This window comes from Gallus gallus, chromosome 20, assembly GCF_016699485.2.
Source record: "Gallus gallus isolate bGalGal1 chromosome 20, bGalGal1.mat.broiler.GRCg7b, whole genome shotgun sequence".
Taxonomy (NCBI): domain Eukaryota; kingdom Metazoa; phylum Chordata; class Aves; order Galliformes; family Phasianidae; genus Gallus; species Gallus gallus.
In genome coordinates, this window is record NC_052551.1 from 10,269,299 (window position 1) to 10,295,907 (window position 26,609).

General features: G+C 51.0%; 2 protein-coding genes across 4 annotated transcripts in view; both read left to right on the top strand.

Annotated features, from left to right (window-relative positions):
- Positions 1-670: 670 nt before the first annotated feature.
- On the top strand, positions 671-3,077 carry TCF15 (transcription factor 15 (basic helix-loop-helix)). The gene is made up of 2 exons (NM_204946.3): positions 671-1,253; positions 2,650-3,077. Exons 1-2 carry the CDS (start codon positions 777-779, stop codon positions 2,722-2,724), a joined length of 552 nt encoding a protein of 183 aa, NP_990277.2. The 5' UTR covers positions 671-776; the 3' UTR covers positions 2,725-3,077.
- A 5,252-nt stretch (positions 3,078-8,329) lies between these two features.
- Positions 8,330-26,609, top strand: part of CSNK2A1 (casein kinase 2 alpha 1) — a 22,675-nt gene continuing 4,395 nt past the window's right edge. Inside the window, exons 1-9 of one of the 3 annotated variants that reach the window (XM_025142266.3) lie at positions 8,330-14,178; positions 21,252-21,462; positions 22,497-22,608; positions 23,418-23,519; positions 23,915-23,965; positions 24,588-24,647; positions 25,138-25,221; positions 25,623-25,733; positions 26,207-26,308. In XM_025142266.3, the coding sequence (XP_024998034.1) occupies positions 21,362-21,462; positions 22,497-22,608; positions 23,418-23,519; positions 23,915-23,965; positions 24,588-24,647; positions 25,138-25,221; positions 25,623-25,733; positions 26,207-26,308 (723 nt within the window). In that variant the 5' untranslated portion in view covers positions 8,330-14,178; positions 21,252-21,361. The remainder of the gene's footprint in view (positions 14,179-21,251; positions 21,463-22,496; positions 22,609-23,417; positions 23,520-23,914; positions 23,966-24,587; positions 24,648-25,137; positions 25,222-25,622; positions 25,734-26,206; positions 26,309-26,609) is intronic. The other 2 variants (NM_001002242.2, XM_015296419.4) reach the window with 2 other exon arrangements.

Genomic DNA, 26,609 nt, shown 5'->3' on the forward strand with positions numbered 1-26,609 from the left:
ATTTTCCACTGCTGGCACACACCTTCCTCCAGCAGAGGAAGCGCTCCTGGCAGCCTGGCAGCTCCTTGTTGTGCTGTCAGGGCCAATGTTTGCATCCTCATCCCTCCCTGTGGCGGCACACAGGGTGCCAGCCCCGTGCACGAGGGGCTGCAGGGCTCAGCCTGGCCACCCCTGCCCCAGCAAGGCAGCGCATCTCCTACCCAAGCACTGCTGTCCCCTCCATGGAAGAAATGCGGTGCCAGCGCTCCAAGAGCCACCCCTCTCCCTGCCCCATCCCATTTCCTGCACCCCTTGTGCCACTCGGTCAGACCTACAGGTGGCTGAGGCCACGCAGGGCTGAGGACACGCTGGGGACACCGCACGCGGCACCTCTCCAGGGGCCGTGGCACTCCCTATGGCCTGGGCATCACTCCACGCCACGGTTTGGTGCAACAGGCGGCACAATCAGGTCGTGGCACCGCGCACCCACACGGCACCCTTTGCTTGGGGCCACGCACCGGAGCGCAGCCAGGCCAGCAGCCAGCTGCGGGGGGAATCGGGACGTACACGGCCGGGCTGGGGCTGGCCGCTGGCCGCCCGCCCGGCCCCGAGCTGGGGGCCGGCTGGGGGTGGGCTCCAACACCAGCCCCTCCCCGGCCGTATAAATCACGATTCCCCCCGCAGCCGTTCCGTCCCAGCCCCGCTCGGACGCAGGAGCGGAGCGGCGGCAGCGTGTCAGCGGGGAAAGGCTGCCCGCAGCCCGAGGGCTGCCCGCGGCGGGGCGGGGGGCTCCGGCCATGGCTTTCACCATGCTGCGTCCCATGGCTGCCCGCGTGCTTTACCCCGACATCGGCATGCTGTCGGAGGACGAGGAGAACCGCAGCGAGAGCGACACGTCGGACCAGTCCTACGGCTGCTGCGAGGGCGCGGAGGCGCGGCGCAAGGTGCCCAGGAAGACGGGGCCCATGGTGATGGTGAAGCAGCGGCAGGCGGCCAACGCGCGAGAGCGGGACCGGACCCAGAGCGTCAACACCGCCTTCACGGCCCTGCGGACCCTCATCCCCACCGAACCCGTGGATCGGAAGCTGTCCAAGATCGAAACGCTGCGCCTGGCCTCCAGCTACATCTCGCACCTGGCCAACGTGCTGCTGCTGGGCGAGGGCTGCGAGGACGGGCAGCCCTGCTTCAGTGCCATCTACGGGGCCAAGGGCGATCTGGACAGCAAACAGCCTCGCAGCATCTGCACCTTCTGCCTCAGCAACCAGCGGAAGGGGGTGAGTGGGGGGGAGGGTCAGCACACCGCTGGGATCGGGAGTTCGGGAGGATCGGCACGTCCCCGTGAGCTCTGCATGGGCTCCAGCCCTGGCCCCCGCTGGAGGCTTTGGCAGCTCCCGGCCAAATGCTGCTCGGAGCTGCACGCCCACAGCCCTGCTGGCGTCAGAGGGCCGGGCTGCTCCCCCACATCCATCCGGGCCGGGAGCTCTCGGGAGGTTGCAGTCACCCCAGGGCTGGGGCATATGGCCGTGCCAAGAGGGAGCGCGGAGCGAGCAGGCTGGCCCCATCCCCGTCCCGTCCCTTGTCCCCATCCCCATCCCATCCCCATGACCCTGTTCCCACGCCCCATGAGCCTCCCTCAGTTGCAGCAGCAGGAGGATGGCCCCATGCAGCACGGTGCCACGTGGGGACCGGTGGTGGCACAGGGCTGGAGGCTGCAGAGTGACCCCAGAGTGGGTGAGGGGCATAGATCATGGATAGGCTCTCCATGCTGAGCCTATCCCACCAGCCATGCTGAGGTGCTCTTGTCCGAGGGTATGGGAACAGCGGCCACCTACTGTTGCCAAGCCCTGCCGGACCTGTCCCAACCCCTTTGAGACCCATCACTGTCCCCATCCAAGCAGTGGCTGCAGAGCATTTTTCAGCCCTCAGTGCTCTTTGGGTTTCTGCTCCTCCATTTTTAATTGCTCTTCCCACTTCCGTCCCCCCCACACTGCTTACTGGCCAAACTCTGCACCCCCTCCCAGCCCCTCCTGAGTGTCCTCCTGTCACAGTCCTTGACAGAGCTACCCCCAGCTGAGACCTTCTGCAATGGCCAGGAGCCCTGGTGGCGCTGGGACCTCGGGGGCAATGATAAGAGCTGGGCTGGGGCCTCTCTGCACCTTCTGGCTCTGGGACTGAGCTGGAAATGGGCTGTCCTGGGCTGGAAATGGGCTGGAAATTGAATGTACTGGGCTGGGTTGGGCTGGAAATGGGCTGGAAATGGGCTGGGCAGGAACTAGGCTTGGCTGGAAATGGGCTGTACTAGGCTATGCTGGGCCAAGCTGGGCTCTGATGGGATGCGCTGGGTTATACCGGGCTGGGCTGCTTGCACTGAGCAGTGTCGGTGTCCGAGCCCCTTGTCCCCCAGCAGGGCTGTGCTGGGGCTGTGTCCCTGTAATGTGGATGCAGGGACGTGAGGACCCAGGCCACCAACCCCGCACCACCATGTACGACTACATCCATTTATCCCTCCTGGGCAGCACTGAACCATCCTTGCCGCTTCAGCACCCCAAAGGGCATTCGGGTGCAGCTCCTCCACGCTCACCCTGCCGGTGCCACGCACTGCTGTGTCCCCAAGGCCATTCCCACCGGGACACCCGGGCACCCCGCAGCTCTCCCCTCCTCTCTCCACAGGGCGGCCGCAGGGACCTCGGGGGCAACTGCCTGAAGGTGAGGGGGGTGACCCCGCTGCGAGTGGCACGGAGATGAGCCGGGGCCACCAGCACCCGCAGGAGAACGGCGGCAGAGCCTGTCACAGCCAGCCCCAGAGACCGCAGCGGGAGGGAGGGAGCTGCCCGCCAGCCGCAGGCGATGGGGCACAGCAGGGCCATGGGCTGGCACCGCACCGACACCAGAACCGGCACCAGCACTGCAGCGAGAGGACGCTACTAGGGCTGGGAGAAAGGGGTCCCGCACCCCTGGGATGGTCCGATGGGGTGGGCTGGGATGAGCAGCCCGCACATGGCCGGCGTCGATGAGCTCGGGGGGGGGATGGCGGCACAGCCCCGCAGGCGCTGTTGGTGCACGTGCAGCCACTTGGAAAATAAACCTTATTTTTCTGACGGGCTGGTGCCTGCCTGCTGCTCCCACTGCATGGTGTGGGGTCCTCAACACGGCCATGTCCCGATGTCCCTGCACCTCTGTGCCATGCTCGGGTCCCAGCCACGACACTCCTTGCTCTCTCTATGAGCGTGAGACCCCATGCACACGTGTCCCCATGTCTCTAAGCCCTGCAGGCAGCTCTGCTCCCATGAGGGTCTGGGCAATGGAGCGCTTCAGGCTGTGCAATGGGATGCATAGGATGTACGGGACACGTGGGACACATTGCTGGCACTTTGGGTGCACATGCAGTGTATTGGGGTTCGCCTCTGTTTCTGCACCTTCTTCGTGGCCTGGGATGCTGTGACCACTGTGACTCCCACTGCTGCCACCACGGCTGCCACTGTCGCTGTGCATGGCCATGCTCTGTAGGGCTGAAGACATGGGGTCAGGCGGGGACGTGGGGGTTCCCAGCCCGGCCCCCCCTGCTCACTGCAGGGAGCTGAGCCTGGGAAAGGTGCCGGGCTCGGGGGCGCGCAGCTCCCAGGGGCTCCTGCATCCCATGGAGCTGAAACAGCTGTGGATGAGGCAGCCTGGGGCTGTTGGTGTGCCCCCCCCCCCCCCCCCCCCCCAGGGCTGCGGGGTTCTCCAGGGAGAGATCCCATTGCAGAAGGGGAGCATGGGGCCCTGGTGCCATCCTCTTGCCCACCCTGGGGATGAGGTGATGGCGGGACCCCTTGGCCCCCCATGTGGCCAGGCCATGCCGGCCCCCAGCCCCCCTTTCCCTCGGGTTTGATTTATGGAGCTGACAGCACAGCGCAGCTGTGAGAGCGAGTCCCACGCAGGGACCGGGGTGGGTGGGAGAGGTTTGTTCTCAGCGTGTCTAATGTGTCCCAGACCCCAATAAACAGCCGTGAGATTCTCCAAACATCCCCAGACACAGAATCCCTGCCCTTGGGTTTATCGGGGGGCAGGGGCAAGGTGGGGGCTTCGCTCTGCAAACAGCTTGACCCACAGATGAAAGGGGACTGTCCTCCTGCAGCCGCTGGGAAGCCCCCGTGCACCCCCAGCCCCAGCGGTGCCGGTGGTCCTGGTGCTGGGATACAGTCCTGCAGCATCCCCCATGTCCCCACGCTGAGGATGGAGTCCCAGTGGGTGGCAGTGAAGGAGCTGGGCAACGTAGCATGTCCCAGTGCCAGAGCCACAGGTCGCAGTGTGTCCCCTCACATTCCACTGCTGGGATCATAGGTCCCAGTGTGTCCCAGCGCAGGAGCTCTGCATCTCAGTACATCCAAGTGCTGAGACCATGGGTCCCAACATGTCCCAGTGCCAGGAACATGGGTCCCAGTGTGTCACAGTATCTCTCAATATAGGAGCTGTGTACTCCAGTACATCCTCCTGCTGGAGCCATGGGTCCAAGCATGTCCCAGTACAGAAGATGGGCATCCCACCATGTCCCAGTGCTTAGCTGCAGATCTCAGCATGTCCCACTTCTGGGGTCATGGATCCCAGCACATCCCAGTGCCAAACCCATGGGTCCCAGTGCCAAGCCTGTAGGTCTCAGTGCATTCCAAACCCTCCCAACACTGCCAGAGGGAAATGTTGACTCAGAGGCACCGGAGCTGGGCTGCTGGGAGCCAGGTGGCCCTCTGCTCCATGCAGGGTGTGCACCACGGGACCACCAGAGCCGGTCACCCGCGGACGCTGCCGGCCCCGTGCCGCGCCGTGCCGCGCTGCCTCCCGCGCTCCCCTCCCATCCTCTCCCCTTCCTGTGCGCGGACACCCTTGGAATGGCTTTTGGCTGCTTTCTCTGAGACAGGAAGGTGTCCCCGAGTCTCAGGAAGGAAAAACACTCAGTGCTGAACCCACAAAGACCGTCTCCGAGGGGCCGGGGCTGGAGACGCTCCAGGCCTGACATCACCTGGGAACTGGAACCAGAACCGCAGCTGCACTCCGCGCCTGGTATTTTTTTCTCTAACTTGTGTTTTTAAACGTTCTTTTTATAGATATATTTTTTTTCCCTTCTCCATTCCCCTCCCAAATATTTCAGCCTCTCCGCAGTTTAACCTTGCTGGGCCAGCAGGGTAGGAATGCAGTGGGGCTGCACCCACAGCTCAGCGGGGCTCAGACGGGACGGAGCTGCTGCAGCCCATGGGGTCTCAGCTTGGGGCTCACATGGGGGCCACTGCAGAGCCCACAGTGGGTGAGCAGCGCCTGCATAGAGCAGCAGGGCTGAGCCACTTCTGATGGGGTGATATCCATGTGTGTGCAGCCACGCAAGCAGAACTGGGTTCGGGCCCAACAGCCAGCACCCAGCACGCACCTCCTCATCCCTGCAATTTGGTAGCACCTGTGGGTGCTGCCTGGACTCTGCCCAGGTGAAGCTCATGTGTCCTAAATGGCATCTGCCTGCGGTTAAGTGTCCCTGTTGCAGTTACTGCAGCCACTGCCCATGCGTAACGTACCAACCTCAGCCCAAGACTCAGCACCCATGGGACATGGAGGCAAATGGGAAGCTGTGGGAAGCGGCCCCAAGGTGTTGGTGGGTACAGAAAAGCAGGGAAGGAGCGGGGACAGATGGGCACAATACGAACTGAGATGGGGTGGGATGGGACGGGACGGTATGAGGTGCACACACCACAGTGCCCTAGACTGGGTGCTGGGCAGCCTCTGCCTGCCCGCAGATCCCAGCACTCCGCCAGCTCCCAGGGGAAGGAAGGAGGCAAAAGTGTTGCTCTAGCACCCCAGGGCTCCCGCAGCCAAGCCCCTTGCTCTCATGCAGCAGCCCCTGCAGAGCCACTAGTCCAATGACCCTCCATGCACCGTGCATTCCCTGGGGTGCAGGCCCCCCCAGTAGGGACAGGGTGTGAAGCTGTGCGCGGGGTGAACGCCAGGTTAATCTCCCGCTGGAGCTTCCCTCTGCAAACAATAAGACAATGCCCGGCCGGGGGCCGCCTGCGTAACCAGCGGCATGGAGGGGAAGTTGTAATATTTGGATTTAGCACTCAGTAAATTAAGGGAGAAAAAGGAAAAAGCGCTGGGGGTAATCAGAGTGGGGCTGGCCCTGTGCCCTGCCCTACAGTCCCAGAGGGCTCAGCTCAGCATAGGGATGGTGGCAGTGGGCAAGTGGATGGATCCCAGAGCTGGGCAAGCACCCGCTGCCACACAGGGCCTGAGGGTGCGGGCTCAGCAGGGCTGTAGGCAGTGCTCACAGCAAGCACAGCATCTCCTGTGACACCAGAAAAAGGGATCTGGGCCAGCAGTTTATTTTAATCCAGACCTGCTCGAGCTCATGGGAAATAAAGCACTGCTTCTGCAGCTGGGGTGGTTGGGGCAGGAGAGCTCCCCAGGGGCATGGCCACCTCCAGCTGACAGGGAGCGAGGTAGCAGGGGGCAAAGGAGGACAAGCAGAGGGGGGGTTCCCCTCTGGTGAGAGGGACCCCTCCAAGCAGTGTGGCACCCCGGCTCTAGGGTGCAGGGCCAGGAGCTCCTGGCAGCACCATGGAGCACACTCCGTCCTACCCAACAGTGACAGCTCTGTAGGGCTGGGTTAGCATGGCCAAATCGTAGTGGGATCTGGGCTGGCTTCCACCCCACCTCAGTCCCCAACAGGGCAGACTCCTGCCCGCAGCGACCACATTGCAATGGACACATGGGGTACCTCTGGGTCATGGTTTGGGGGTGTGAGCCTGGACCTCACACCGGGTCCAGCACCTTGCTGCAGGGTGCAAGCTAGAGACTTGGGAGGGCTCTGATCCCACATGCAGCAGAGTCACCTGGGCACCCAGGATGAGAGGGAGCAGGGACAGGTGGGGGAGAGGTGATGGACAGCAGCATGCAGGGAGGCCTTCGGCACGGAGCCACGTGCCTGGAGCCCATTTCCCCCAACAGGAGCTGTTATCAGTGGCAAATACTCAGAACGGTCCCAGAGGGGACCTCCAGCCCTTCCCCTCCACCTACCCCATCTCTGTCCTGCTCCAGCCCACGTCAATGCCGCCGCGAAGGTGTCGGAACAATCGCCTGACAAAGAGCTATTTTTAGGGGCCGGGGCTCGGAGCGAGGATACAGCCTGGCCGCTGACAATGGGGGGAAGGGGGCCGGGCTTCCCCAGTGACCACTCGGCAGCAGAAGGACCTGTAAGATTTCCTCGATGACCCAGGCCCGTACAATACAAGGAAAGCACAAGAGGGAGATACCCCCGCCAAGACGAGCTGCTCCTTTACCTAATGGGAGTGACCTGGGGTGGGGGGCTGTGGGATTTGGGCAAGCAGCCGCCAGCAGCTCCTCCTGTGAACGAGTCTCCCACGCAGGGAGAGCAGAGTGCAGCACGAGGCCACAGGGGTAGAGGCACGTGGGCTATGGGCAGGGGCACACAGCTTCCCAGGGACAAGAGGCTGTGGGCACGGCTCAGCGAGAGCCCCTCTCCCCTATGAGATGGCTCCCAGTGGGCTGCAGTACTTGGTCAGAGCATGGCCCCCACGGCAGGGATGGGATCAGCATGAAGCCACGTGTCTCCAAAGGGGATGACGTGAGCTGGGGTGCACTCCTGCTCTGTTGGCAGTGCATTCCTGCCCTCGTTAGGGTGCTTGGAGGCGTGGAGTGGTTGCAGAGCAGGCAGTAGATGTGACCGGGATGGGTCTCAATGCATTTCTTCCTCCTCCCAGTCTCAGCCTGCAACAGAGGTGCTGGATTGGCCAAACGCTGCTGGAAGAGTGCTGCTGGGGGGCCGAGCGATATGGAATCAAAGCCGAGGAGCCGTGGTGTGCGGGCCCTGGAAGGGCTGAGGGCTCCCACACAGCACCGGGCTGCGAGAGGGGCTACGCGCACACCACGGGCTCGGGGGGCACAGGAGGGGCTCTGGGGCAGCGCACGGAACCCGCTCGGCCCCCGGCAGCCGGGCCGCGCTAGGCCGCGCTGGGCCGCAGTTGCCACCTGGCGGCGGGCCCCGAGCACAGACCCGCGGAGGGACGGCCCTCCTCCAGGCCGCCTCCCGCCGAGGCCGCTCAGTGCTGACAGCCAGGCCCGCCGCACCTCGCGGGACGTTCCGGGCTCGGAGCGAGGATTCCTCGGGCCTGCCCTCGCCTTCCAGCCGCACCACCGCAGGCCTCACCCCTCCACACCTGCCTGTCTCCGTTACAAACTACAGCCCCCAGAACCCTTTGCGGCGCCCTGCCCGCCTTCACGCATGCGCAAAGTCTCCCCGCCTCCCCTCCTTCCCGCGGCACGTCGCGCGCCAGCGGGTGGTGGGGTTTCCGCTTCCGGCGCGCCTCGCTCTGGTCCCTGCGGCTGGCGGCCGAGCCTTGTGCCTCCGCCATATTGTCTGTGTGCGGCCGGCGGGCGGGCGGTGAGCGGGCGGCCGCGGCAGGTACCGGCGGGCCCCGGCAGCTCCGGCGCCTCTCCTGGGGCTCTGCGGCGGGCAGAGAGGATGGGACGGCGGGGGATAGGCGCCGCCGTGACTCCTCGCGCTCCCCGCCCCGCTCCGGGCGCAGTGTGGGCCGAAGGGCTGGGATCGCCCCTGAGGAGAGCTGGGCCGCGAGGGGGGGGCTCGGCTGGGCGCCGCTGAGGGGAGCGAGGGCGGGGGGGAGCGGGTACGGCCCGGCGAGGCGGGAGGGGCAAGGCAGGGCCGGCCCCTGCTGCCCGGGGAGGTTCCGTGCCTCCGGGGAAAGCGGGGCCCGGGGCGGTATGGGGCTGCCCGGTTGTGGCCGGCCCGTGGTCCTTGCTTCCCCCTCCCCCCCCCCCCGTCGCCTCCCGCGCGGAGTGGGCAGGGCTCTGTGGGAGACCGGCCCTCCCATCCCCCACCCCTCCCTCCTCCCGTCTTCTCGGCAGTTTAGGTGGTCATTACCTAAAATGCCCCGTCTTTCCTTCTTTTCCCCGGCTAAAGCGAGTGGGGGATGCGAAGGGTCTCCATCTGCTCCCCCCGCTGCAGGAGCTCGGCTCTGGGCCGCCCTGGCTGCAAAGCAGGCGGTTTGCAGGGCCTCCCCTCCTCCCGGGGCAGCAGTGGTCAGTCTGGCCCTTGCTGCAATTTAGTTCGGTGCGCCTTGGGGCAACAGGCTGCGTGGCTGTTGGTAAAATATGCTTTGTAAACGAAAGGGCAGATAAGATTATGAAACCTTATGTGTGCTATTTGTTAGATTATTCTTTCTTGCTAAGGGCTTTGGGTACAACCAATAAAGTTTGGATTATAAACAGACACTGATATGTTTCCTGCTGGCAGCAGTGGTTGATATATGCTGAGGCTCATAGAAGGTATGCATGTCCCTTTTGCAGGCTGTGTTTATGGGACCTGAGTCTGTGTTGCAGGGCAGGCTCTTTTGCATTGTGCTGGTATCTTTGCACCAAAAGAGGGTGTGCTGGCATAGTTGTGCACTGGGAAGTTGTTCGTGTGGTCTTTGGAAGTTGGCACCTGCTGAACATGGCTGGTGCCACGTCTTTGTAGAGGCTTTGAGGGCTTCTCTGGGTATGTGGAGACAGCAGTGATACTTCCTTCAGGTAGTGTTGCAGTTTTTGGTCAGAAGGCTCTCTTATTAAAACTGTAGTAGTTGCTTCAAATATTTGGTCTTGAAGAGAGTTGGTGTTCATGCTGTGTTGCCAGTCAGCTTAGGTGTTGGAGGTGAGTCTAGCGGCATGGATTTGACTGTAGCGTATGTAGGAACAGTGAAATCACTCATCCTGTATGTTCATTTTGGCATGGAGTTGGCATGGAGCCTCCCCTCTCTCATGTTGGAGAGGGGAGGCTGCACTTCAGAGGATGGTACACAGGATCTGAGGAAAGTGCGGAGCAAAGAGTGCTTGATCTGCTCCTTAATTAGCTCTAGAACTAGGGTAATGGGCTGGTTCTTATAGCACAATGCTGAGCCTGGCTAAAGCACATCAGCAGTGAGATATCCTTTGTGGAGACACAAACTGTGTTTATACTTAGAGCAAGAAAAAGGTGGAATTGGTAGCTGGGAGTCCCCCAGATTGGATGCCTTTTGGCAGAGGAGGGCTTATCATACAGATACTGCTCTAGAGACCCTGGATCTCCAGTGGAAGGCAGTGATCCATACGTTTTGGCCTTGGAGAGATTTCTGTAGTTTTGCCCTTCCTCTGTTTCCTGGTGGTGTTATTTCTGTCATTTATTTGGTGTTGGTGAAACCTCCCTGCCTTCTGGTCCCAGTGTGGGCAGCAGCAGAGTTCAGTGTCCTGCAGATGGGATGGGTGAGGCTGCTTTGTTGGGTGCCACCTGTGAGGAGTTGAAATAGGGTTGGAGTCTGCACCTGGAGTGAGGAAGGCAACATTGCTCTTACCTTTGCTGTTACCACGACCAGGAAGGATGTAGGAGACATTACTGGATAGGCAGGTGATGTACTGTGCTGGGGTTAAGCCGTGGTTGAGGAGTGTGGAAGAGTGTGATGGGTGATGCTGGAGAAGAAAGCACATACTGAAACGTGGCTGATGCAGAGCAGGTTCTGGTTGTGGCAGGACATATGGATCCATGGTTTGAGGAGAAGTGGGTTCTGTTGGAAATAATGGCTCTTCGGAAGAGGGATGGTAAAATTTGGCAGTAGGTTCTAGCAAATTTGGAGGAAAGTGGATCAAGGAATATTTCATGAAACTTAGTGGAGTTAAGTCTTTTGAAGTGTCAGTTAATGGTATTCATTTGCTTGAGAAAAGGTGATGCAAAGTGAGAGCAACAATGCAAGCAATGTGAGCGGGGATTATTGGGAGAAGAAACTGTGTTTCTAAAATGATGAGAGGAACGGGGAGGTCACTTCTCCCAGTTGTATGAAATGTCAGTCTCCTTACCATGTCCACTCAAATTCTTTTCTGCGTTTTCTCCTTACAGAACTAATTTTCTCTTTCTATCTTTCTTCATGTCCTCTAAGGAATAACGGCAAGGAAGACAGGAGAAGCAAATGGGTGACATTGTGCTGGTGTGATAAATTTCACGTCACATTTCTGAAGGGACAGGGTTTTATTTCTGGGTTACCAGAGCTGTCACCTCCATGGCTTGTCAGTTTTGAATTGCATGCACTGAGGTTCCTGGTTTGTGAACTGAGGTGAGGTTGATGCCATCTTGGATTTTCTTGTCCTCTGAGGGTCTTAAGAGAATAAACATCCCAGGTTTTAAGGTCAGAAGGGACTTAGTTTTACTGCAGCTGTTACCTGCTTTTGATTGGAAGATGACTTGGCTAATTCATCTGAGCTTGGATATCTCCTTCCAGGGGCTTCCAAGAGCTGAATTCCCTGGAATTTACCAAACATGATTGGAGAAAAGATGTTCTCCTTTGGATTTAGAAAACCCACTTTGAAAAGGAGGCTGTGGCTGTGTGAGCTGACGTTAGTTCTGGTGATTAAAGCAGTGTGTATTACAGCCCATTTCTTACACTCCATCTAAATTTGCCATTGAGGTGCTGAACCTGTCTGTCAGTAGGAAAGGATAATCAGAAATGGGCTTGTTGATGTTCTTGTAGGATCAGCAGTTTGAGGATATCTCCTGTTGGCCTCAGCAATGGAGGAGCAGTGAAGTGAGCCTGACGTGAGTTTTACCTGCTCCTTTGGCCAGGTTGTTCTGGGCAGCTTAATTCCAACAGATCATTTCACTGCACACTTCTTGCTGCTGTTTGGAAGGCTGAAGAGCAGAGAGGGAGGTCTTGGAGCTCCTTGTGAACCCAGGACAGCTCTAGCCCAGACTTGTATTTAGAAGGTTCTAATTTAAATAATTTTCCACAGAACTTATTTCTGTTCGAGTGTAGACTGTAACCTTATTGTGATTGATTTCCAGATTTTTAAGAAATATTACCATTTGTTTTCTGAAGCAGGCCGCCCAGCTACTTAATCTAATGGCTGGATTATATTCTGGCAATTTTTTCACCAAAAATGTGCATTTGATGGAAATGGGAAGTCATTATGGGCTGAGGTGAGCTTTGACTGCAAGCTGCAGTTGGGTAGTTGTGTTTTCAAGTATTGCAGCAGTCCTAGAAAAGCAAAGCTGTGTATTTTGTGGAGAAGCAGACTTCTGTCTTTCCACCTTGAGGAGCACCTGCAGGGTGAAGCAGTCTGTTGATGAAGCTAAGTGTCAGGAGAGTCCGGTGTGCTCTGTGGTGTTTGCACAGATCTGCATGCCAGAACTCGCTTCCACTGTGTGGGAGAGGTCTCAGTATGTGCTGAAGTGCCTCCAGAAGTTGTCCTGCATGTCCAGGGTGATGTACAGTACCGATCCTGTGGGCTCCTTGCCTTGGAGGAGGCGGTTTTGCAGCGAGCACATCCCTGCATGCGGGAGCCATCACTGTATCTTTATTTTTAGTGTTCTGAAAATGGATCAGCATGGATGCACACAACAAATTAATTTCTAGTATAGAAAAGCGAGAGCTTCTGCACTGCTCCTTTTCTTACAAGTTTTGCTGCAGATTTCTCCAGCTGTTACCGATGTGTTGTTAAATTTCAGCCTTACCATCTGCAGATTCCACAGCACTGATGATATTCCAGAAGGATGAGGAGGGCTTTTTGCTTAACTTCAACTGAGTAACAAATTAAAAGCTACAAGTTCTGGTGTTCCAGCATGTATGGTTGCATCTAACAAGGCACAACAACTTACCCTCTTCCTAAGCCATGACTTAATGCTGCCCAGTGGCCTTACTGGGCCATTGCAAGGGGTGAAGAGCAATGCTGGGAGATGAACAGGCTTGTCTATGCATGGGCTGCCAGCACTGTGGTTTGGCTTAGTGTGACAAAGGTAGATTCAGCAGTCCTATCCCTGCTGGATTACACAGAGTGATGAATGCTGTGTCCATGAGGTGCTGATTAATCTCCGAAGCACTGGTGCAAAATACAAAATTATAATGGCATGCTTCTCAGTCGGTGCATTGACATCACTTGCCGTATCTAGGAGAGCTGCTGTGTCTGGCTGTAGCTGTATAAACTGAGCATGTGCTGTGTTACAGTAGCCAGTACATGATAGAGAATGATTTCTGGAGTTTAAGAAGTGATTTTGTTTCCCTTTGATTTTCCAAGTGATTGTAGCTAGGTATGTCTCATGCTAGCAGCATCAAATTTCTGCAGAACAATGCTGGAACTATTTCAGATGGAGCTGCCTTGAGTGTCCCTTCCCTAGCCTTTTGGATACCAGCTAGGCTGCAAAGATGGCCCACAGTGCACTGCCTGCTTGATGGGAGCAGCTGATCACAGAGATTTCCTGGTTAAACCTTTCCAGGTTATGTGCCATACAAGCAGGTACACCCTCTGGCTTTGGTAGCTTTCCCTGCCTCTAGGAATCACCTGATCAGACTGATGAAAAACAAATCACTTTTACAGGCAGCAGGTTCCATTTAGTTGTTGAGTTTTAGCTAAATCATGCCACATGTGAACTGCAGGAGTCAAATCAGCTGAGCCATGGCACTGTCAGTACTCTGCATACTAATTAATGTGGAAAACAACTGTGTCACTTAGTGGTAATTACAAAGGAAGAACTTTCCGGAGGGTGCTGCCAGTTGACCCGGTGTCAGCTGGGAAGAGCCTGTGGTGATGCTGAAACATTCCCCCTTCTGAGTTTTCAGGAAAAGTCCCTGGTTTTGCCAAGGCCTCAGAAGTGGTAATTTTGGTCATTGACTTATAGGAAAGTATTGTCCAAAGCTCCAGCAGTAGGAGCTTCAGTTTACAGGAATGCGCTTAGAAGAGAAAGAATCACTTCACTCTGTGTTGAGGTCCTTGCAAGCAGTTGCTTTGAAATGCTCAAAATAAAAACAAAATAAACCCTGTATTCTGTGTTGCAGCCTGTCACGTGCCCCAGGTAGCACACAGCCTCAGCTGTCCCTGATGTTGAGGGAGAACTCCTCTTCTTCAGCCCACCTGAGTGCCAAGAGATGCTGGCAGCAGAGGATTGTCACCACTTTCTGGTTTGCTGCGTGCACGGGTTTGGCTGTTTGTGGCTACACTTGGAGCTGCTTTTTTGCTGTCTGTTCTGAGTTAGGCATGTAGCCATTTTTATTTGATTGTGTCATGAATGTGAAGTGGTGGCAATAACAATACCCGCCCTGTTTGAGGGGGTTGGGAGCCATAGCAGGAGGAGCTGCCGCCCTTCGTGCTCCGCTGTAAGGGCCCAGGAATCTCACCCGCATTGCCGACTGCTGCAGCTCATTCCAAACGGTGGGTTTGTGTTGGGAAAAGCTTTCCTTTTGCTCTCTGTGCTGTGAACTAGCTGAGCTCTTCAGATATGAAGAAGAGACCATGATTTGATGGGATGGGTGGGAAGAGAAGAACTTGCAAAGTTGACTGGCTGTTCTGTATGGAATCCCTCAGGAGATGCAGTGAGAACGTTCCAGTCACTGGCAGCCTCCTGCTGCTGGAGAAAATCCCAGCTCATTTGGCCCAGGTATACGTGCAATTGCCAACACAGGAGTTTTGCAAAGGAGTCTTATCCAACTAGGCTGAGATTCTGGAAACCTGTAGATAATCTGTGTAAGCTCTTCTAAAATTCTGTTGCTATGGCTCTGATCAACAATGAAGGCTAACTGTGATGGAGCTGCTAGAGCACCCTGGGGCCTATCAGACCTGGGATGCTGCTTGCACTGTTTGTAAAGCAGGAGAGCTGAGGTGTGCCCAGGACTGTGGAGTTGCAGTTAAACTGTTCCAGTGATTGGTCCTGTGACTTCCATTTGATTGAGGCCCACATTACGAGGGATTAATTCTTCATTGGCAGAAGCTGCAGGGAATTCAGGGGAGGAATTAGTAACACGAGTAAAGGAAGAGCTGGTCTCAGTGTTAGAACACTGCTAGTACAGAATTGCTCCAAGATGTTTCTTAGCCTGTCATCTCTTTTCCCTAATGGCTGGTCATGTCCTACCTTGAATTAAATCACAACTATTCCTGTTTCTTTTTTAAAATAATGTTTGAAGTCCTTATGCATTAGATTTATTATTTCTCCACAGCCGGACACAAGCAGCTATTTAAAAGAAATCTGGAAAATAATTTTGTTGGAAGCATGTAGTTGGAGCAGACTGCACTGTTCCAAAAAATATCAAGAGAGAAGTTTTTGGTTTCAAACTGAAGCTTTCTTTCAACTCGATTAGATGTTAAAAATCTGCTTCTCAGTTGATATTGTCCCTTTAGTAGGTAAATGGGTTTCAGGAAAGGATGTGAAATGTCAGTTCTGTTAATCCAGGCTCATTTCTATTTCAGCTATAAAATTGCAGAGAAATATAGGCTGCAAGGGACTTCTGGAGGTCATCTGTTCCATTCTTGTATTGCTGCAGTTCCATTATTGTGAAAATACAGACATCAGATTTCTGTTGTGAGATAGAACATATGTTTTTTATCAAGTTGGTTACTATTGTTTCTTCCTAAACTGGGATTTGAGTAATGTTGGCTGTCAGTAGGTTGTATCAGAGTATTTAAGCATATCTTGGTCTTTGAATTTCAGTAGCATCTACCCAGTACTAGATGTTCTCCAAACACTGAAGAAGCGAGTGCTCCTTACTGGGAGGCTTCACAGGCAAGGGGTAGATACACTGTGTGAAGGAAATCATAACCAAATTTATCGAATAATTGGAATGCTTCCTCCCACTAACAAAGCACGTTCTATACTTAGGATTACAGAAGTTGGGTTTGAGCCATTTTCTCTAAAGGGTAATGTCTCTCTGGTAACCAGGAATAAAGGAGCAGTATAACCTCTGATTCCAGGCTGCTTACAGTAATACTGTCCTTCTTGACTGGTTGAGGGCTTTTTATCCCCATAATGAACTGGCTGTTGTCTGTCTTAGCCTGTTGACAGCTTTACTTAGTCACACTTGCAGCTTATAATGAGCTTACATGGGGAAAGTAGAAGTGAGGGGGAAGTCTTCAGACCTGTATGACCATTCTGAGCATCCAGCTTTCTGCATGGTAACAGGAGGAGGTGGTCTGGCCCGGTCTGTCTGGAATTAGCCAAGTGATAGAGATATTTTCTTGGCTCTTTGGGTTTGGCAGCTTAGAATTTCTTACCCCTTTGGTAGAATGCTCTCTGCTGACTCCACCAAAGTTCAAGCGAGTTACCTGCACTGACTGTGATATTGAGCAGAGGGGACCGAGTTCTCTCTGATCTGCCTGGGTGACCCCAAACCAGCCGGCAGTGTCCTGCTTGCTGGGACAAGGAGAGCTAGCTGCGCTGTGGGCAGTAGCCTGCAGGCAGGCCAGTGTCAAGTGATGCTTATGTTTGTGGGTGCCTTATTTATACTCCAGGCCTTCTCCACAAAGGTCATCGCTTGGGTAGTACTTGGAGTTCCCCAGGACAACAGTTTTCTGGGAAGCTCTTGGCTTCCAGCTCGCTGGGAGCCTGTGTGTGCACTGCGTCATACTGCTGCAGATTTCTAGGTTTCAGGTTCTGGTAACTGTGTACTCGAGAGGCATTCCATGTGAAGAGCATTGCCTTTAAAGGGAGGGGGAAAAAATCCAGTACCTTGGTTATTTCTGACTTAAAAAAGAAAAAAAAAAAGCATTTTACTAGAGGCTAGGTAGGTGTTTCTGCTGGTTTGCATAACTCCTTACCTGTGTTTTGGTGCCACTTGCTCAGTGATGCAGCTGGGAGGATGGTGCACAAAGGAAATCTGTATACTGGCTGTGCACTGGTGCTCTAGGTGAGGATACTTCATGAGAAATGAAGTCTTCCATGGGGACAGGAGTTGCCATAGGGATTACAGTAACACTGCCTAGATGCTAGATTCCCTTCTTAAAAAGGGGGAGTTTTCTAACTGATTAAAAGAATTTAAAAGTGTTTAAAAAAATCAAATTCAAAGTAAACATTGAGAATCCCTTGACTGTTTTGCTGAACTTCAGGCACGAAAGGTAGCTCACCAAGCTGCTGTTAGAGAAATTCAAACTCTGAAGAGGTTTCTCTTAATTAGTAGACTCGGCAATGGTGTTCCTATATGATGGCAGCACAGCTGTTCTGATCCCTTGACTTTGACTCTTAGGCACTCGTATGGAGTACTTATGAGCAGCGTGGAGTTTGACCCTATTCTCACCATTCTTCTGTATGCAGGATAAGCAGAGCCCCGTGGTGCTGGGTGAGCTGATTGCTGGCTTACTAATACTGACAGACCATAGTTAAGGGCAGGCCTGTGCAAAAACCAACTGGTGGACCTGTTTGGGTTTGCCACCGTGCAGCGTCTGCCTGAGGGGTATTGCTGCAGGCGCTGGAGCAGCGCAGCTGGGGCAGAATAGCTGCTCTGTGTCTTGCACTGCCAAAGCAGAGAGCTTGACAGAGAGTGCCAGGCGGGTAACTGAAGGCTTTGTGTTCCTCACTGACCTGCTGTATTGCCTACAGACTCGTGCTTCTGTTTCTTAGCTACGCACTTCAGTTTCACTGGAGAAATAACTGGGTTTTTTTTTCAGAGGTGTGTTTTGTTTTCATGAGTCCTTGAATGCTTTTGCTTTGCTTACCCTATTGCCCCAAATGTTTCAGTGTCATACGGAGGCAGTAAGGTTAGCTCCAGCTCACAGTCAGCCAGCTGGTGGCACTTGAGCACCGGGTTCCTGTCTGCCAGCAGAGGACTGATGACAGCAGAGCTTCTGCTGAGGTACAGCAGGTACTACATTACTTTGCACTCATTGCACTCTAGCATAGGAACTGCTGTTTTACTGCCACGACACCGTGGGTTTGGTTCTCTGGATGGAGGATTTGGTCTGCTTTTGTTGCAGATTCTTTGCTGCTTCTGAAGGGAATGCATTTGTCTGAACTGGGGAGGACAAGTAATGGTGGAGGTGGGACGTGGTTACAGAACTTTGCAGCACAGCCCTGGAGTGCCTCCAGATGATGAGAAATTCTGATTAGATACAGAAGTTATTTCTTTCCCATTGTAAGGGTGGTTGTCATTCTTGTTGGTGATACTAGTCACAGCAACCTTATATGCAACCTAAGTTACTTTTCATGGTCCAAATAATCAATAGATTATTCTATGATGCTAAACCACAACTATTCATGTCGTATATGCAGGAATTAATAAATGGCATGTTCTGTTTGGATTCTGACCGCAGTAATAGAGTTTAGCCTTTCTAATAAGCTCAGGATACTCATCTCATCTAGGTGTAATTGCTACTTGTCCTGTGTATTTTCTGCCTTAAAACTACGTGACAGTTACGTATCCCTCTTTGTCAAAGAATTTGGATTCACTGCAAAATTATCCCTCTGCAGGGATAGTGAATGCAAAATATATGTATGCTTCTTAGCAGTTTGAGTAGGGGGAGTGAGAAGCTTTCAGGTGAGGTAAGTTTGTGTATGTAAGTAGTTTTGTTTGTTTTAAAACCAAATGATCTGTACAGATTTTCTCCTTTCCACTTAAAGCAGTAGATGGTAATACCTACCTTCATAATTAGGCACTGTGTGCCATTCTTAGAAGCTACAGTTGATTTCCTGAAAAAACCTTCTCTGAGCAGTCTGTTACAACAGAGCTTGTGCTAGGCTACAGCTACATGACAAGGAAATATCTACTGTGAAAATGGATCTATCTTTAGATAATGAGATTTCTTATTTCTTTTTTTTTTTTTTTTTGCCTGCTGAAAAAGTGATCTTGCTGGGTGGTGTGGAACGATCATGGTCTGTGTTGATATGGATTGTGCTTAAAAATTAGAATTGCTCAGTCATCTCAGACGCTGGGTTGCCTGTGTGGAGACTAGAGTTTGACTTGATCCTTGTGGGACCCTTCCAGCTCCAGATACTGTCTGATTCTATGTGTAGGTCCCACCTAAGTAGCGCTGAGCAGACAAAAAAGCAAGTAGAAAACCTGCTGGAAGCACGAGGAGATAGGGGAAACAATAACATGATGATGAAACTTTGAAATTAAATTTAACTGCACAGTGCTGAGAGCATTCTAGTGAACTTGTGCGTTCTGCTAATGCAGTTTTGGAATACACATTGACTTTCTGAGCAGCTGAGTCATGCCACATAAATGGTTTGAGGTCTGAGATGATTGCTTTCTAATCTATTGAAATGTGTATTTTGTTAGAGGAATAAACATTCTGCCCAGGAAGAGGTGGGTTTTGTTTTCAGTTGTACTTCATGCCTTTACCTGGATGTGCCCTCTCCCTTGCTGTCAGAAGTCAATCATGCCTCTGTTGCAGACTTCAGAACAGTGCTGTGTCCCTTCTCAGCCTGGGGACTGGATGGCTGCTTCCCTGCCTGCCTGGAGCTACCTGCGACAGCATGTGTGTGTCACCAGGTCAAAAAATAACCCACCTTACCACGGACTGTGCTATTAGAGAAGGCTTGGTTAGCTCATGCCAGGAAGGGATGTCGCAGACATTCCTGCGTCCAAAGCAGACGGCTGCTGGTGGAGCTATAGGAAATAGTGCAGGAGGAGGACTTGTGCTCCTGGGCTCCCTGCTGCAGACATCAAAGCTGTGGGCAGGACACTCAGCAGAGCAGGATTTGACTTCTAGAATTTTCTGGCATGATACATCCTGGTAGCCTAAACTAACGGCTCTGAGCAGGTTTTTAGGTCTTATTAATTTCTGATTGATGGTGCTGTTACTTCCTCCTGCAGCGTAGTAGTTGCATGGAGGGATAGGATTGCATAGCAAGTAATTCCCATTCATTTAGGTTATAGCGTTGCCCACGGAGGGCCGTTCTGTGACCGCAGCCATGCAGTCTCTGCCTTGTGCTGCATGCCAAACAATGCTCTTTCAGACTCTGATACAGCTTCCTTCCTCCAAAGTTATTTTGAAAGCTGACAAAGACATTCTTGTATTTAAATGTTTAAAAGTATGTCAGCTTTCGCTCGTGGTGAAAGATTTGAGGGGTGCAAGGCACTGCTTTTATTAAGGCAGGACAATACATCCGGTATAAAATCATAGCACTTAATGCTTGGCAGAATGGGGAGCTTTCCTCTGCCTGCTTCTGGCCTACTGAAAACATTCTGTATGAGGTTTTTGGCATGCTTTATTGCCTTTGCCAGTGTGCTGTTAATAGATAGCCTGGATTTATAAATACCAGGAGGCTTGTCCAGAGTCTCAACAACCTGGTTTTTATACAGGAGCCGTCATTATTCACTTGAGGTCTTTTTGCCACCGTAGTATTTGTGCATTCTAATTCTATTGGGTAATACTGGTAGGATCACCTGTAGGTGCTGCTTTTCATCCCTCACTTCAGGACACTGTACCCCATGCAGTGTGTTTTGTATTGACAGTATTGGGAGCACGCTCTGAATTTGGGCTGGGAGGTGATGTGATGACTCCTGCTGATTGAGGTCCCACTGGTGTTATCTGCATCCTTTCTCCAGGCCCAAGAAAGCAGTGTGCTCCGTAAACATGTTTTGCCTCTGCACCACAGAGCACATTTGTGCTAAGAAGCACACTTGTCAACCATAATTCCTCTGCAGGGGTTTGAGTAAGCTTCCCCGTATGTTCGGTCATTGAGCCAAAAATCAGTAGTGACTATTAGGTCTTATGGCAGGCTGGAAACCAGAGCTGTTCTGCATGATGAGTGTAGTTCTTAGAGTAAGTTACTGTTCTCTTAAATATTCAGAAATTAGAGCGTGTGTTTGATGAACAGCAGCTTCCTTCTCAGTTACTTCAACTAGTCATAACAATGGTGAAACTTAACAGGAGGTCTACTAAAATCCCACTTCAAAGAAGAATAGGTGGAGGTGATATAACTTATCTGATGAGCTCCTTTGAAGACTTGCAGTCCTGAAATTCTGCTTTAAATGGAGATTGTGTTTCTAGAAATTGAAACTTGGGCAGCGCTTAACTGAAGTTGCACAGGTGACCTTGTAAATCTGTCTGCTGTTGGCAGCACAGCTTGTTAGTGCATTGCAAGAGGGGCAGGATGTGCAGCACACAGTGAGTGAAGGATTCTGGTTCTGCACTGGCATGAACTCGCCTGGGGTGGGGAAGGGTTGCAATAGGTGGCTGTTGTCTTTGCTGCAGAGCTGAAGGGAGGAGCCCGTCTGCTGATACAGAGCATGCTGCATTTCTTCCCTTGTGGAAAGTTATCTTTTCAGCTATAAGTTAGATACTTGGTACTGAAAGTTGCGATGTGTGTACAGGGCGTTAGTTCTGCTGTTGGGTCCAAATGGTCCTGTCTTGTGTGAGGGGAAAGCAGACAAATGGTTTTCAGGTCCTGACAAATGATCCCAGGTCTGTGTCTGTACTCCAGCTTTTTCTTCTCAACAGCTTTTAATAATTAACTTAAATATTTTTATAGTATCTTGAGATTTTAACCTTTGGTTTATTTTCTCTCTCTTTAGTTGGAAGAACCGGAGGCCTGTCTGAGGCCTTTCTCCTCTGTCCTACTTTGGAGATTGGGTAGCCTCTGGTTTCAGACATCTCATCACTTCCACCTGCCAACCTGTCTGATATGTCGGGACCCGTGCCGAGCAGGGCCAGGGTTTACACGGATGTGAACACACACAGACCCCGGGAGTACTGGGACTACGAGTCGCATGTGGTTGAGTGGGGGTAAGTCTCTGGGCTGGGCAGGATCCACGTAGGGTCTGGCAGAGTGGTGGAAGGGGAGCTTTGGCACCTGTGCTGCATCAGGCTTTTCATGCTCTTCGGCAGATATATATGGCAAGTTAGGATCACAGCTTTTCTTTGGAGTTGCAGAAATGACAAAATAGCCTGTTGTGTATCTGAAATGGTCTCTTGTCAAATTTTTAAATCCTTGGCAGCACAAGAACATTTTTAGTGTCTCCATTAAGATTTTGGTTTGAATAGCTTTTGACATGTAGTCAGGAAACTTGTCCTTTCAGAAGGAAGAAAGTCTTTTATCTGAAACAGGCTAAATGGCACTGGGAGTGGGGCTGGAAAAATGGTTCTGATTTGGAAGAGTGAAGAGACTCAGCAAACTGAAATAGGTACATGTCTCCGTGGGACCTGTTGCTCTTTGCAAGTGACTACAAAAGATATCTTTGCTCCTTCTTGAAGGAAGGAGGTGTCTAAATTGAGCTCATGACTGAACTGTTCAAGAATCAGATAGTAGTGATGTAGCTTCATGGCTCTGTTCTCCTGCTTTTGTGGGCAGGGCCCAGACAGCCCTGTCCTCAGCTTTGATGCAGTTCCTGGCTTTTGAAATGCATGCTATACTGAGCAGAAGTGATGTCTTGTGCCTGGTCTGCTATTAAATGGGCTAGCACTGAAGTTTTTGATCTTGATAGCTTTATTGATTTTTTTTCCTAGCATTATGTTAGAAAAAATGTAATTCCCAAACCTATGTAGACCTCTGGAAAGGATAGCTTGAGTTTGCTGAAGTCCAGATGGGCTCATGTTACTACTGCAGAAGAAACAACTTCTGGATTGAATTGGGCTTGGACAAAGAGAAGCTCCCTACTTCTCTCAATTCATAATCATGGCCTTCAGTAGACTGAAGATGCTTGTTTATCCACCTTGTCTGAAAGGGGGAGGCAGTGATTTAGTGTTAAGGAGGAGCACTTTGTAAATTCTGATGGAAATGTCTGAGCTGTTTGGAATTCTTTACCTATTTATCTCCACAGAAATCAAGATGACTACCAGCTAGTTCGAAAATTAGGCCGAGGCAAATACAGTGAAGTATTTGAAGCCATCAACATTACAAATAATGAAAAAGTAGTTGTTAAAATTCTCAAGGTGAGCAGGGGTTTGGGGAAAACATGAGATTGGTTCTGAAGTGATCAGGAGGCCAGGAAATACAGCATTTGGTCTAAAATGTCTCGTGTTCTAAAACTGAAATCCTTAAAGTCTGGCTTCAGAGTCCCCTTCAGTGACATAGGCTATCATTGCAACCTCTTAATAAGAAACCATATGCTTGGTTATTAAGTTAAATCTCTGCCTGTAAGGAATTAACTTTTCTCTTAAAGAAATCCTGATGTGCAACACATTTCTGAACGTGTTTTTACTTGGAGCTAGAAAAGTTTTCAACAGCTGACTAGAGAATTCTCACCTCCTTTAACTACCAGAACCCTGGCATGCTTTCATGTGGAATAAAGCCTATAAGTTAGCAGGATTGTTATCCTTTAAAGCCAGTGATAAAATTCAGAGGCTGCTAACCTTAAATTTTTAATTTCTGCTTTGCATGTTCCATTGCAGACGTAATATTCTCCCAGACTGAGTTAAGGTCTCCTGGAAACTTTTTGTTCCACAACCTTAACTGGTGAAATATCTTTCAGTGTGGCCTTTGGATAGCTGATGGGCTTCTCGTAACTATACATTTAGCCCATGTCAGTTAACAGACACTTGACTATTGGAACGTGTTCAGAGATGTCAGTTCTGACTGGAATGATTCATAGGTAACAACAGAGCGTAGCTGTTGGAACTTAACTTGCAAAGGTGCTGACGTATTTTGCTAACTTGCAGTCAGGTACCTTTATCATCTGTCGTGTCTATTTGCCTCACTTTATGGGCCACTTTGTCTTATGCTTTGGTGTTTTATTCTTCAGCCTGTTAAAAAGAAGAAAATCAAGCGTGAAATCAAGATCTTAGAAAACTTGCGAGGCGGTCCCAATATAATCACTCTTGCAGATATAGTAAAAGATCCTGTGGTGAGTATGGACAGAATTTGGGTTTGTGGGTAAAGTTTGTGTTTCACTTCAGCTCCGATCTGACATTTTTGTTTTCCTCTGCTCTTAAATCCCGCTTTTGAATCCCTTAATGAGATCAGCTCTTAATCTGATTAACTTCTTTTACAGGCCTTTCCCCCCACAGGTCACTTCTGCCCCTCAACTCCGTAAGGAAGCAGCAGTGAACTGAGACGTATTCATTTGTTCTACAAACAGAACTGCAATGGGCTTCAGGCTCTGTTCTGTCTGAGGGGAATTGCAACTATGCCTGAGGCAGAGGGTTTTTTAGGAATTTTAGGAGTTGAAATGATTTAGTGCATTATCTTAATGAAAACAGTTCATCTCAACGAGACTGAACACTTTTCTCTCTGTTTCAGTCTCGGACCCCTGCTTTGGTTTTTGAACATGTAAACAACACAGACTTTAAGGTATAGTATGAATTCTGACCTTCTGTGTTTTCTGTTCAGAAGCTACTTGTAATCTTCTGGGAAGAAACTAATACATAGAGGGAAGGCAGGTTATTTATTCATTTCCTTCCAACATACCAACTGTCTTTGAGGATGAATGCACTTAGATAGAAGTTTGTATTTAGTTCCTTAGTACCATTTTGCCACAGAAGTTAGAAGGTGAAGATCCAGATTCCTGTCGTGTTCTAACCTTCAGAGCAAATTCATCTGTTAGCTTGTAGGTCATCGATGCCTGCGACAGCTTTACTCAAGCTGGGAGCGCCTCAAGCTGTTTGAGACCCAGTCTGCAGCCATAATGAATTGTGCAGTTGGTGGGCTAGTGTTGAGGGAGTTAGTGATGGGGACCAGAGCAGAGTGTACCTCCTGAGCACAGCTGGAAGTAAGCTATGCATGTGATTTGTATGGGAGAGGAACAGGCTGAGTATCTGTGGAGTCAGAATAAGTTGGGAAATGTTCACTGTTCATTCAGATGGATTTGGAGAATCACATTAGCTCAGAACAGAACTGGGTTGTTCTGGATTGGCACAGCTGTGATATTGTTCATTGGTGTTGACCACTGATGGGATGTATTTGTTTCCCACAGCAATTATACCAGACATTAACAGATTATGATATTCGATTCTACATGTATGAGATTTTGAAGGTAAGTTGGTGTTTTCCTGTTTTGTTGATTTGTTTGTTTCTCAGCTTTGTATTCAGCTAATCCTTTAGAAGTCGTTATCTTGTTGCTAATGGGGGAAGGGAAGAGAAGGCCAATGAAAGAATTGGTTTAAAAAATAGACATCAAATCAGTACAGTACCAATTGTTTAGCCACGTTTTCACAAGAAATTTTAGTCCCTTATTGAGGATAGCAAAGTCCTCATCTGGATACACTGAGAACTCCAGAAATGTTTGGTTCTTTTTTTTGGGGTAAACACAGGAGACAAAACCAGATGCTTCCTTAGCTGGGACTTCCCTTTGAGAGGGGACTCTAGAGGTCTTTGCTGTGGTCTGTGAGTCTAGTTCCAAATGTATCGTTGAACGGTGAAGCCGTACTGCCTAGTTAACCTTGGTATATGCAGAAATACTTCTGAATGTGACTGAACGGGAAAGGTTCTTGCAACTCCAGCATCTGCTTGTTTGTCACTTACAGGCTCTAGATTACTGCCATAGCATGGGAATCATGCACAGAGATGTGAAACCTCACAACGTCATGATTGATCATGAGCACAGAAAGGTACTGCAGAGCAGGGAAGGGTCCTACTTTTCTCTTGGCAAAACAGGGATTCATTTTTGGTATTGCCATGTAGAGGTACTAACAGACATCTTTGGGGGGGGGGGGGGGGGGGGGGCTGTAGAGGAACTGTGCTTCCATCACATGGAGAAACTTGAAATCTTGTGAACCACTTAAGATTTTGAGTTACATGTTTTAGTTGGGTTGGTAAGGAGAGATTTGATTTAGAGTGGTTGATGGTCTTGGTGTGTGGAGAATATCTAAACAGATACTCTGATCAATTTCAAATTAACTGAAAAGAGAAAGCTTGTAAATGAAGCTTTCAAGTAAACTCGTAGCATGACTCAATAGGTGGAGAGCTGGCACGTCCCTTGATGTTTTTCATTGTTTTCTACTGTTTCTAGCTTAGACTAATAGATTGGGGTTTGGCTGAGTTCTATCACCCTGGCCAGGAGTACAATGTCAGAGTGGCTTCCAGATATTTCAAAGGACCTGAACTCCTTGTAGATTATCAGGTAAGAAGTACCAGGATTTATCACTGACGTGTATGCAGAAAACCTTGATGTTTCCAGATAGTGAAGCAGAAATTCAGGTATTTAGCAACCTGACACTGAAGGTGGTCTGTTCTAGAAAACATGCAGAAAGCAATGCCTGTAGAGCCACTGAGTTAAACCAGTGAGTCACCTGAGGACTTGAAGAGCTGAACTTTCATCATGGATGTTGGAATACAAATGTTGATTTTTTTTTTTTAACCAAGCCTGGTTGTGCAGTAAGGAACAGCAAAGTCGTTGTGAGAGTAGCTAATACTGCGTGAACTGTTCATGCTGTGAGTTGAACAGTAGGCTGATAATGAAGATGCATTAACATGTTTGTTCCTGGTGTAATATGGCCATGTTTGTATTTCCGGAGGGAGGGGGAACCTGTTAGTTTTGGGAGTCCTTTCTGCTGAATTCATTAGAAATTGAATTGTCCTTCTGGTTTTGTACAGATGTATGATTACAGTCTGGATATGTGGAGCTTGGGTTGCATGTTGGCTAGTATGATATTCCGAAAGGAGCCATTTTTCCATGGCCATGACAACTATGATCAGGTGAGAGCTGGTCATGTACGATCTCTGTTCTCTTCTCACAGTGAAGATTTTCTGCTTACACTTGTATCAAGGGATCCAAAGAAGAATTTAAATATTACTTTAATGGCTTTCATGCTCAGTTTGAAGCCATGTGCCTTTCCTTTCTTTTTTTTTTAACCATGCAAGGTTATCTAATACAGTAAATAGAAATAGTTTTGTAATACTTTGCATTTTTGAGCTCCTTGGTATGTATCTGGTAAAAGTTATAACCTTGCTTTTATTGAGGCTGGTGTGTTCTGGGGCACAGAACGTTATTCCTGAG

Bases quoted from the DNA above. Each gene is read 5' to 3' on its own strand.
- TCF15 (NM_204946.3), top strand. From the start codon at position 777: ATGGCTTTCACCATGCTGCGTCCCATGGCTGCCCGCGTGCTTTACCCC. The intron at 1,254-2,649 runs GTGAGTGGGGGG...CTCTCTCCACAG, and splicing joins TCAGCAACCAGCGGAAGGGG to GGCGGCCGCAGGGACCTCGG.